A 13,452-nucleotide genomic window follows, 5' to 3' on the forward strand; every position below is an offset into this window, starting at 1 on the left:
TTTCCATTATACAAGTAGAGCACATAAGCTTATATATATGTCACATGTCAATAATCTACGGTAGTATACAATTAAGGCCAAAATTGATTTGCATGTGCTTCTATTGAAGTTTCTAAATAAAATGCATTACCATATTTGTTCTATTAGTGCATGCAATGTAAATTGCAGAGATATTATTTTAATGTTTATACATGTATAACCAATTTGATATATGGTTTACATTTGCTTTTACTGAAGATGCGCTTCTAACAGAACAAATACAGTATGGCTCAACTATAAGTTTTAGATTCAATGCAAAGTTACTTTAATACAAGATTATGTCTAATTGGCTACCCAACTCATATACATAACAGTTGACCAATCAGGGAGAAGCATGTTTGTTTTGACAGATTTTTTCAAATTTAGCATTGTAGAGTTGTATGTATGCTTTGACTCCACTGCAGTTTTGAATGTTCTAATTGTCTGACCTTGTGTTTCAGTTTTACTTCTACTAGAATGTTACACATGCATTATTCTCTTAGCACGTTTAGCCTCCATCTATTAAATACAATATCCTAATGGATACAGTGGTACATACATGTATAATTGTACCTAATACAGGAATGCAGACTTTTGTTTTGTCCATGCGTATGTCTCATCATTTTCATCACTCACTGGTTGCCATTTTGTCCCAGAAAAATTCATATTCCGAATATTTCAAATTGTGATCAAGCAATGTAAGTTTTACTTGCACAGTTGAAAAATGCCAGAGTGTATTTTGCTGATTATTTTTTCTGTATTTCAGCAATTCAGTGTTACAGTTTGAAGAACCAGACGACTCTGCTATCTACTGCATACAGACTGATGGAGGTTATCTTATTGCATCTGGGTCCTCGCGTTACGGGGTTGTCAGACTGTGGGACAAAAGGATGACCAAATGCATGCAGGTAATGAAGTCTACCATCATAATCAGTTAGTCTTGTGAGGTTATAAATACCATATTTGTTTCATTAGAACCACATTTCCAATAGAAGTGCATATTAATAAAACAAATTATGTAAAAATATTACATATTTTGACCATAGAAACATCTTTGTAATTTATGTATGCACATGTGCAATAGAGTCAATAAGGTATAGGATGAGGTCATTCTAGTATGTGCACATCAAAAGGATGTTACGTCATTTATGTCTTCGCGATTATTTGCATTTAGTGAGGAAAGTGTTTGATCATGACATAAACATGATAAGGTAGACAACTGTATCCATACAATCAACAAAACATATGGCATTGTGGTAACCCTCGATGTTCTAGTGCAGTAGATTCTATCAGAGTATCACTTGACATTCTAGTGTGATGGATTCCATCGTGGCATCACTTGACATTCAAGTGCAAAGGATTCCATCATGGCATCCATTGATTCTCTAGTGCAAAGGATTCCATCATGGCATCCATTGATGCTCTAGTTCAAAGGATTCCATCGTGGCATCCATTGATGCTCTAGTTCAAAGGATTCCATCATGGCATCCATTGATGCTCTAGTTCAAAGGATTCCATCATGGCATCCATTGATGCTCTAGTTCAAAGGATTCCATCATGGCATCCATTGATGCTCTAGTTCAAAGGATTCCATCATGGCATCCATTGATGCTCTAGTGCAAACGATTCCATCATGGCATCCATTGATGCTCTAGTTCAAAGGATTCCATCATGGCATCCATTGATGCTCTAGTTCAAAGGATTCCATCATGGCATCCATTGATGCTCTAGTGCAAAGGATTCCATCATGGCATCCATTGATGCTCTAGTGCAAAGGATTCCATCATGGCATCCAATTATGCTCTAGTGCAAAGGATGCCATCATGGCATCCATTGATGCTGTAGTGCAAAAGATTCCATCATGGCATCCATTGATGCTCTATTGCAAAGGATTCCATCATGGCATCCTTTGATGCTGTAGTGCAAAGGATTCCATCATGCCATCCATTGATACTCTAATGCAAAGAATTCCATCATGGCATCCATTGATGCTGTAGTGCAAAGGATTCCATCATGGCATCCATTGATGCTGTAGTGCAAAGGATTCCATCATGGCATCCATTGATGCTGTAGTCCAAATGATCCCGTCATGGCATCCATTGATGCTCTAGTGCAAAGGATTCCATCATGGCATCCATTGATGCTCAAGTGCAAAGGATTCCATCATGGCATCCATTGATGCTCGAGTGCAAAAGATTCCATCATGGCATCCATTGATGCTCTATTGCAAAGGATTCCATCATGGCATCCATTGATGCTGTAGTGCAAAGGATTCCATCATGCCATCCATTGATACTCTAATGCAAAGAATTCCATCATGGCATCCATTGATGCTGTAGTGCAAAGGATTCCATCATGGCATCCATTGATGCTGTAGTGCAAAGGATTCCATCATGGCATCCATTGATGCTGTAGTCCAAAGGATCCCGTCATGGCATCCATTGATGCTCAAGTGCAAAGGATTCCATCATGGCATCCATTGATGCTCAAGTGCAAAGGATTCCATCATGGCATCCATTGATGCTCGAGTGCAAAGGATTCCATCATGGCATCCATTGATGCTCGAGTGCAAAGAATTCCATCATGGCATTCATTGATGCTCGAGTGCAAAGGATTCCATCATGGCATCCATTGATGCTGTAGTGCAAAGGATTCCATCATAGCATCCATTGATGCTGTAGTGCAAAGAATTTCATTATGGCATCGATTGATGCTCTAGTGCAAAGGATTCCATTATGGCATCGATTGATGCTCCAGTGCAAAGGATTCCATCATGGCATCCATTGATACTCTAATGCAAAGAATTCCATTATGGCATCGATTGATGCTCGAGACAAAAGATTCCATCATGGCATCCATTGATGCTGTAGGGCAAAGGATTCCATCATGGCATCTATTGATGCTAGTGTAATGGACGACAATTTTTATTTGCTTTAAAAAATATTTTTAATTCAATACATACTGGCATGAGTTACTCCTAGACAGTGCATTACTATGAGCTAACCACTCTGCCATGGCAACAAAGTGGCATACCCATGTGTTCAATAATGCTAGATAATTATAAAGGGAATTCTACTTATCAAGATAAGTGAAACAATGATCGCACCCATAGATATCAGAGCTAATCAGCCATTAACCTAATAACCTGTAATAAAATAATTTATAGCACCTGGAGTGATTTAGTTAGAATTGTTTATTAATATTAATGAGTGTTACTGGTAATCAAGATAACATAATAGAGTTGGTATCTAAAGTTTGTGGTTTCTCGCGCATAATACAACAATGTCTTCTTATGATTAGAATAATAATTGACATAGGTTGGGAGTTTTTCCACTGATAAAAACTGCCAGAACTGCATTTTTTTACACACAGTTGTACATACAGTGTAGTGTATGCAGCCCGCAGATAGCAGCCATGGTCTTTCCTTCCATGTGTATAATTCTAAAATTGAGCAGCACTTCATTTCAAATGGAATTTGATAAATTTTCGTTGACTTTTGCAAAGATAACTGTAAATTCTTTCCTTATTTTTGTCAACAGACATATCAGCAATGGATATTGCTCCCATTTTTTCCAAAATTATAGAAAAATATGCAAAATACTGCATTTCACCAAAATTTGAATGCTTCACAGATACTTAATCCAAGTTGAAATGGAGTTTTTTTGAAGGGGCTGTTCACATTTTGGGAATTAACATCTGATGAATATAATTTGACCAGTGTCTGCTTTTGGGAACATGGAAATGCAGTGAACATATCACTAAAAATAACATATTATTCTTTTGGAATTAATGTGTGCATACTAATTATCTAATTTGCATTTCATAAATGCTTCATACAACACATTTTAAACTGAATCTTGATAGATGTAGCAGCACAGTAATGTAACTTATTCATGCATATCAATTACAAGATTTGCATATTGTCATCTTTAGCATAACATAATTTTTAAATGAATTAAAGTATACTAGTACCGATAGATACAACATTTAAAAGAAATTTGATTAGTTTTTCTTTTCATATTACTGATTGTCTGTCCATCAACAATTATATTTTAATTTCTTTTGTCTCTGACATTCCAGAAAAAAAAACAGTTTTATTTATTTATGCATATAGCTATGTCAATAAAAATCTGCTTGCCTCTAAATTACCATTAACAAATGCAGCAAAGAAGTGAAAAAACAATATCTAGAAACTATTAAATGAAAACAAGCTTCCGCCATTTCATATTTACACTCTGATTCACACAGTCTTTTAGCTGTACTAATAAAGGTGCTTTGCTCTGACTTTAATCACTGTTTTGTCAGCTCAGTCGTTTGTGATTAAAAGGCCTTCTCTCTCCACTCATGTAGAAAGAGACAATTTATTTAATTATTGTTAGCAGCTGGTGTCGTCTAAAAAATGATCTCACTACCACAATTTAAAAAAAACGGAAAAAAACACAGTATTTTTACCTCCTGGAAGCACATAACAAAATGAATATTAGGAGAGTGCTTTTAACTTGATCACAGTCCAACTAAAATTGCCTTTGTGTGTGATGGATTTGCAACAGTGAGATACAATATTTATCATACCATTTATCCATTCACCTAAGCATCCATGTGTGCAAAATGAATCTTGATTCAATATGCACGGTTTTAATTTGAATCGATAAATGTCATAATACCTTGGGGAGATGTTAGCTATTCACCTATATGCATCAAACACATTAATTTTAATGTGTCTTCAAATTTATCAGTCTGCCTTTTCGTATTTAATGCATAAGTGTATGTAGGTACTAGACCTAGAAGCTTATTATACTCGTTGCATTCAGCTAGTAGTATTTTTTTGTCTTCATGTGCATTGGCAGTTTTTAGAAGATCAGGATATATTTTCAGATTTACATTTGAGTTCAAATTAAGACACTGTCGTGAATGATGTAATTATAAGAATTGCAACATATCTAAAGCACAGTACATGTATCATGTTGACTTAATTAATAATTAACAGTGCAACTTGTTCATAGAGCAAAAGATGCCATCAGATATCATCGGATAAAAAAAGAGGTTATCTTATACGTAACATTAAGTCCTTCTCTGGCAGACATTTTTTTTTTTTGGTCATAAGAAGGTACATGTCACTTGGTAAAAGAATGTATGTTTATTTGGTTTTCTTTTGGGATGCGTTTCCAGGATATATACTGTAGAACCCTTTTTTTTTGTTTGCAATTAATTTTCGTTATTTTCGCTGAAGGAATGATTTGGTCAAAATAAAATCCAGTGAATATACCTTTTTCCCTATCTTTTACATTCAACTCGCCAAAAATCAGTGAAAATAAATTCCATACAATACACCTAAAAAGTCTTTTCAGTATTATACAGTATTGGAAAAAAAAAGCAAAAAACAATTTTGAACTTCCTTCAATGCATGCTGACAACAGCAAGAATATAAGTAACTAGTGAGGGCGCTTTTGTCCAAATGACACAAAGCTTGAATACTGCAGTCAGAAAATGGGGACTTATGTTTTGACCTCCGTGCGTACGTGCAATCGGACATGTATCTTAGAAATGCCTGGACCAATCACAATCAAACTTCACACATACATCATACATGATATTATACTTATGCATGTCAATTTGTTTCACGATGTGATTCAAGATGGCCGAATGGTGGTCATTTTTATGCTAAAAAATCTTCAAAATCAAGCATTTCTCGGCTGTTCAAACTTGATATATACGTTGGACATTATAAGACCTTGATGCACATCATTTTGTTTTTCAGATAAAATTCAAAATGGCTGACTGGTGGCCATTTTGTTTTAATAAATGTGGTTCTAGTGCCATATCTCTGACTTGCTGTGACTGATTATGTTCAAATTTTATATACAAATGTATTCATTACACATGTATTCAAAATGGCTGATTTTGTTTTAATTAATGCTGTTCCAGAGCAATATCTCTCAATGTCAATCATTTAAATGTTAAACAATCATCATAATCATATTCCTGACATGTATATATTCCAGCTTATTACTATAAACGAAACTATATATCTTAAATTCAATAACTGTGCCTTGCATGGCTTGTTTCTAATACTGCTTTGTTTGATATTACTTACAGACATTCTATGCTGGGTATCACATCAGTAGTCCTGTGTACAGCCTACAGTTCAATACAACACACATGTACGTAGCTTTGGCTAACTGTCTGCGACAGCTGGATTTCAGAAATGGTTAATGATTGACATCGTCATATTTTAGTTACAGAAAAACTGTTTAAAACTTATTACGCAATGTAGTTATTATTCACAGACTTATTATTTATTTAATGATATGTCTAGTTGCAAACAGGGTTGAAAGTTCTTGGTTTGCCAGTCTGCTGCCCTCATAGTTCAAATATGTATTCTGTTACATGTTGACTTGTACAAGTTTTGTTAAAAATGCTACATTATGAAGTTTGGCGGCTTAAAGTATAGAATGCAATAACTCATTTGACCCTTTTCTGTAGTCAGGGTGTCTTAGAGTGTGTATCGTTTTTTTACACGAGTGCTCTGAGAAATGTTTAGGTATGCAGATTGTGTAAAACTTTGATATCAGGTGTTCAAAGAGCAGTTTTAGGGTGCAGTTTGTGTAAATCTTCCCTATTTTGATGTTCAGAGAGATGTTTAGGTGTGCATATTGTGTAAAACCTCCCTACCTGGGTGTTCAGATAAATGTGTACATGCGAACAATTCGTAACTAACTATTCAGACATGGAGTGCTCAACACTTCTTATGTGTTCAGGATTTAGCATAAGTGCATAGAAAGTTCAACTAAATATGTTGGTGTGTTGAGTGATCAACAATCCTACACCTAGGTGTTCAGGATTTAGCATAAGTGCATAGAAAGTTCAACTAAATATGTTGGTGTGTTGAGTGTATAACAATCCTACACCTAGGTGTTCAGGTTTTAGCATAGGGGCATAGAATGTTCAACTAGAGTTGTTGGTGTGTTGAGTGTATAACGATCCTAGACCTAGGTGTTCAGGTTTTAGCATAGGTGCATAGAATGTTCAACTAGAGTTGTTGGTGTGTTGAGTGTATAACGATCCTAGACCTAGGTGTTCAGGTTTTAGCATAGGTGCATAGAATGTTCAACTAGAGTTGTTGGTGTGTTGAGTGTATAACAATCCTAGACCTAGGTGTTCAGGTTTTAGCATAGGTGCATAGAATGTTCAACTAGAGTTGTTGGTGTGTTGAGTGTACAACAATCTTACACCTAGGTGTTCAGGTTTTAGCATAGGTGCATAGAATGTTCAACTAGAGTTGTTGGTGTGTTGAGTGTATAACAATCCTACACCTAGGTGTTCAGGTTTTAGCATAGGTGCATAGAATGTTCAACTAGAGTTGTTGGTGTGTTGAGTGTACAACAATCTTACACCTAGGTGTTCAGGTTTTAGCATAGGTGCATAGAATGTTCAACTAGAGTTGTTGGTGTGTTGAGTGTATAACAATCCTACACCTAGGTGTTCAGGTTTTAGCATAGGTGCATAGAATGTTCAACTAGAGTTGTTGGTGTGTTGAGTGTATAACAATCCTACACCTAGGTGTTCAGGTTTTAGCATAGGTGCATAGAATGTTCAACTAGAGTTGTTGGTGTGTTGAGTGTATAACAATCTTACACCTAGGTGTTCAGGTTTTAGCATAGGTGCATAGAATGTTCAACTAGAGTTGTTGGTGTGTTGAGTGTATAACAATCCTAGACCTAGGTGTTCAGGTTTTAGCATAGGTGCATAGAATGTTCAACTAGAGTTGTTGGTGTGTTGAGTGTATAACAATCCTAGACCTAGGTGTTCAGGTTTTAGCATAGGGGCATAGAATGTTCAACTAGAGTTGTTGGTGTGTTGAGTGTATAACAATCCTAGACCTAGGTGTTCAGGTTTTAGCATAGGGGCATAGAATGTTCAACTAGAGTTGTTGGTGTGTTGAGTGTATAACAATCCTAGACCTAGGTGTTCAGGTTTTAGCATCGGTGCATAGAATGTTCAACTAGAGTTGTATAAACTGTGATGTTCTACTTATACTAAAGGTAGTTACATTAGTATACATGGATGTGTTGAACTGAAATGTAGAATGGCAGGAGATGTAATTCTTCTGTGCCAAGGTGTTGTCGCAGGTGTTCAGTCTTGTTTATGCATAGCAATGCCATACAAATTGTATACATTATTCTTTGAAAGCTTTATTTTTTCTAAAAGATTGCAATTTTGCTATCATTTACATTTCTTCTGATTTGATATTATTAATGCAATATTTTTATGATATTTTACTTAGGAGTGAGTGAATGGGAAATCCATTATTTACTCTTTAAAGTTGCTATTTTCTGCTTTACATATATTATAACACTACTTATATTTATATTTTGTAAATACATGCTGTTTGAGCCACATTTTTATTTTTAACTTTAAAAACATTAAAACTGTTATACATACTGTGTTTGTAGTTTCCTATTCATATTGCATGTATTTGTTACTCAGGTAATCTAGTGAATAGAAGATTCAATTTCAGGTAAATATGAGTAAGTGTATTTGATTGAATACATCTTGCTCTTCCGATAAAATAAATTAATTATAATGAATGGAATATGTAGATGACTAGTAACCTAATTTATTTTCTTGATGAGGGAACTGAATTGTACTTGGTACTCATTAAACTGGGGGGGGGGGGGGGCAATGCTAAAAATTCAAATGGCTATATGCGAAAATCTGATGTTTTATTCAAGAACTTATTTTCGCTATTGTAGAAGTTGTGAAATACTACTGTACACCATTTTATGAATTTTGCAAAAAATCACAAAATTTTGTTGCAATGAACTTATTTACTTGTTAAGACGAGGAGTCACAGTAACTTTTGTGAGACTTTGTTGTTATGGATACCCTGTAATCATCAAAGTACATAAATATATAGTCACAAGAATCTAAGGTTGTTTAAAAAATCCAGAAGCGGATCCGGAACCGAAACGTGAAATTAAAAATATTTGGAAGCAACAAGGACGTAACACATCGACCCAAGACGTGAAGTGCGCCCTCTAGCAGAAACATCGTAAACATGCGCTTTCTGCCTATTATTTCATCCACATTATTAGATTGACTGTACATACAACTACAAATTGTGATTATAATAAAATAAATAATATTAATAATATACAAACTAAGTCCATTAATGCAATATCACTTATATTAAACTACATGTACGCCCAAATATTTTTAATTTCACGTTCCAGTTCCGGGTTTTTTGGACAACCAGAATCTAAGGGTTTTACATTAAAGAGCCCTGGTTGGTACGCTGCATACGTTCAAATTTCATGTAAACAAACGTATATATTGCTAAGAGACCTATATGATAGACGAAGCCGCCCTTCAATATTGAATTTTAACAGAACAAACAAACTATTGTAAACCAGATGAAATCTCGAAATTTTGTATTAGTTACTATTTCACTAGTGGAACAGTTTACATCATACAACATTGATGACTTACGTATGTTGAACACTTGAGTGTTTTCTGTGAAGACTCCCTTTAATGCTAAAAGTGGTGGGAAATATCAGGTGGTGTAATAATGGTAACAGATTTATCGTAATTCTTTCATTAATAGAATCATACACAAATAATCATTTTTATGATTTATTTTTGAGGTGACTGAATTGTCAAATTTAAATTATTTATTTTGAGTGGGTGTATTATTGGTTAGGGGTACATGATTGTAGATGCCAATGGAGGTATCAGTATTTGAGAAAACGCATGAAAACCTAACCTAGAAGGTATAACTGGTTTTATTTCTTATCAAAAAGGAAAAACAGACGGGTGAATGTGGCTGTAATTTCTTCCAGTCCGTTGAATTGCTAAAGGGAAATGAACAATATAATGTTTGATCAAAAATCAAAAAAAAAAGTTGCCCGATGATTAAATAATAATTTATTAATGTTTCTCAAATTTTTCTGTTGGAATTATCGATTACATGTGTTGTCAAAATGCTCCAATCACAGAGCTCTATTATGGAATGCATGAATTATGTTTATATAATGGGTTTAACCACTTAAATCGTAAAACACCGTGTTTGATACGAGTCCCATACACCGTATACAATGTGTGTTAAATACAATTTACACGCCACTGCATAACTACGGTGACCACCCTTTAACTATGGTAATTATACTATATATAATAATTTTATTGTATTCAGTTTTGTGATCCTGTTATGTAGGCTTATAGAAGTAATCACATAGTGCTTTGGATCTATTGTACTATTGAATTGGTATACTTATATACGATTAATATCTCGTTAAAATTCTTATAAATACTGCTCTATTTTCCTTGTAGAATTTTGTAAAATTGAATCACTATGTCATGTTATTTAAAATTAGTGTTTATAGAGTCATTTGCGTAGTGTATAGAATTATTACAAAATTTCTTTCAAGTTAAACTTGTGATATAGTTGTGCAATTGGAGAATTGTTGTCCAAACTTACCAATTATGGGGTCTACCAAATTTCTTATTAGTCCTATGATTATTTGAGCCAGTGATGTACTAGTACATGTCAGGTGACAGGCTGTTTATTGCGCCCTCGCTGGCTGACTCAGACACAAATTACTTTGCATCAGGATTCATCTGGGATGGTGCTTGACCTTGTATTCTGGCTGTATTACAAAAAAAAAACGCTTTTGGGCATGTTTAGTTTGAACTCTAATTTAAATTCTCTCCTTAAAATTAAAATTCATTTCTAAAAAAACTAAAAATATGTTTTCTACAACTGGGAATGAACATACTAGATATCTGCAATCATTATACCTTGGAAAACTACTCTAAGGTACTTGGAGGTTAATTTTTTATTTTATATTATTAACTCTGCCATGATGTGCAGTAGGGATAACAAACTTAAATAATGTTGAGTGACTCAAAATAAGATTATCTTTAAAATATGTATTAAATAAATGAAAACAAGAAAATTGTATATTTTGTATACTGTAGTTCATTATTAATTGTGATGTATATATTATTTGTATGCATTAATTAAACTAGCCTTGAGTCAAAGCTGTATTACAATCCTGCACTCACTATTCTTGTAACATGCACAGAGTTTGGGCTAGCTTAAACCACTCTGTCCAATTATGCTATATGCATTGTACTTTCTCATAGTAATGTGCAGTAAAGCTGTGGAAATGTCACAAGTACTTAGCAGTCTGTCAAGAATATTGAAATCTTGTTTTGCACTTTTCATTCCAAAAATAGCAGAATATTTTGATGCTTTGGTAGTGTATTATCGTTATTGACAACGCCTTATATTGTGTTGTCACTTCCTTTGATTCAGTTACATTTCCTATTTGAGTTCACTACACCATGAATTACTAATTATATGGTAATGTATGCAAGTGACCACATTTGACTGATCCAATCACCTTTAGTTAGTAATGATATGGTAATGAGTATGTAAGTGACCTCATCTTGGCTGATCCAATAACATTTAAATAGTAATGATATGGTAATGTATGCAAGTGACCTCATTTTGAGCCAATCTGGTTTCTTTGTGAATGTCTGTCTGCAATTAAGCAAGTGCTACTCAAATAGAGAATGGACTAGATTGTAACTTAATACATCACTAGCGTTTCTTTGTCTTGTCTCTTGGTTTATATGTTCCAGTTCTATGTTGGTCTTATGCATTTGATTACTCTGTAAAATCTACTGGGTTGATGACATCTTGATATGCGTTCAATTCCGTTCGCTGTGAACATTTCCTGCATTGTTCTTATTGTTAAATTGCTACTTTACACGATGTGCAACCACATGTCATCTTGTGAATAAAATATTTTGATGTCAAAGTTTTGCTTGCTTGCTTGTTTTGTGCATGTATCTTGAAAGGAGGGACCTTAGCTTTATGGCCACAATGTGCAAGGGTCTTTTGGCATGTCACATTGAACGTCATACATTAACAAGATTTTATTTTTGACACAAAGATATGCTTGTATTCATTTAATTTAATTTAATGTCATGTACCCTGTTTCATATAGGAATGAATATTTTTTTTTATATAAAAATGAAAGTTGAAAACCTTAGTCGATGCACTCTGATAAATAGTTTTAGCGTGCATGGCGTTGAATCGACCATTGTTTGAAGAAAACCTGGATAATGACTAGTGGGTACTGGCGTAACCAATTGCTTTCCATATCCAATGAAAGATTTTGAATTTAATGTGAGGGTCTCTATGGGTATATCATGTTTTATAAGTTTCCATAAAAAACATTCTTTCCCAGTGTGTATAGAATGGAGAGTATCTAGACATGGAGGGCTGGTGTAAAGTATCTTCCAGGGTTTTACTCTGTCAGACTGCGTTCTAAGCTAACACAAAGGGTGTCACTAGAGTAGGTGACAGCGGTTCTCTCCATCTTTCACTGTGAGAAAATTATTTTTTTTGGGCAAATTTGTGCAAATCAACAAGTACAAAGTGAAACGTTACCAAGCCTTAATTGGGTATTTTTAGGTGATTGGAAGGCATCAAAGGTCACCGGCGGTAATCAGTGCAAGTTGCGCCAGGTCAAACCTCATATTTGTGATTGTCATTAGAAGAGCGCATTGGGTTGTGGAGAAATCAATGTTTAGCAACACAAATGTCGCACATGCGTGACGCGACGACCACCGCCCTTTAACCGTGTGATGCTGAACAACAAAAGTAATAAAGTGCACTACAACGGTAACACATAAGGAAAGTAATGTGTCATACCCCCAGGGTATGCCCAAGGATCACTTGAAAACAGTTGGATCAAAAAGTATGGTACAGCCAATATTTATTTGTGTAAATTAATACATACACTTTCACAAACAAAGCATGGCCTGAATTTAGAGGTTGACCATTATAAACTCAGAGAGACAAGATGGATGTGTTTTTTTTTCAGGATGATATTGACTATTTGGTTTTGCAAGGATAACATGCCCAAGATTTCTGTTTTTACTTTTGTACATTCATCATGTTTTTGTTTTTTTAAAATTCAAGGTATAATTTGCCAGTCAAGTGCCTCCATATTTAGTGGAGAGAAGGGATTACGAAACCTTGCGACGAGTGAAAAATAATTGCGATTCAAATTGCTTGTTCTTACAAGTTACATTAAAAAACATTAGTCATGATTATTGATAGGCAATGATGTTTGTTTATCTCATTTGTGGTACCATTGTCAAAAGTGCTCAAGCAAATAATGTTACCCTTTGCTCTGAATACGAGAAGCCTACATTTAAATTTCGTAAACTTGTGATGTGGAAGTGCGCCATCACACGACTATTATATTAATCGTATCATGGAGGGGCAAGACAAGATTGCGACTGATGAGTATTGTATGCGTTTTTACCCAGTACACCGCAAATGTAATCTATCCCATGTAATTACAATGTTATCAGCCGTAATTCAGATATTTCGTCGCCATTCCCATCGGCGTTCAA

General features: G+C 34.7%; 1 protein-coding gene across 1 annotated transcript in view; it reads left to right on the plus strand.

Moving 5' to 3' along the window:
• Positions 1–11,843, plus strand: part of LOC144356516 (F-box/WD repeat-containing protein 4-like) — a 68,856-nt gene extending 57,013 nt beyond the window's left edge. The window contains exons 7-8 of the mRNA XM_085504288.1: positions 785–926; positions 6,115–11,843. Coding sequence (XP_085360414.1) covers positions 785–926; positions 6,115–6,231 — 259 coding nt within the window. The 3' untranslated portion in view covers positions 6,232–11,843. The remainder of the gene's footprint in view (positions 1–784; positions 927–6,114) is intronic.
• Positions 11,844–13,452: the final 1,609 nt, after the last annotated feature.

The sequence above is a fragment of the Saccoglossus kowalevskii genome, chromosome 10, assembly GCF_978046115.1.
Source record: "Saccoglossus kowalevskii chromosome 10, keSacKowa6.1, whole genome shotgun sequence".
Taxonomy (NCBI): domain Eukaryota; kingdom Metazoa; phylum Hemichordata; class Enteropneusta; family Harrimaniidae; genus Saccoglossus; species Saccoglossus kowalevskii.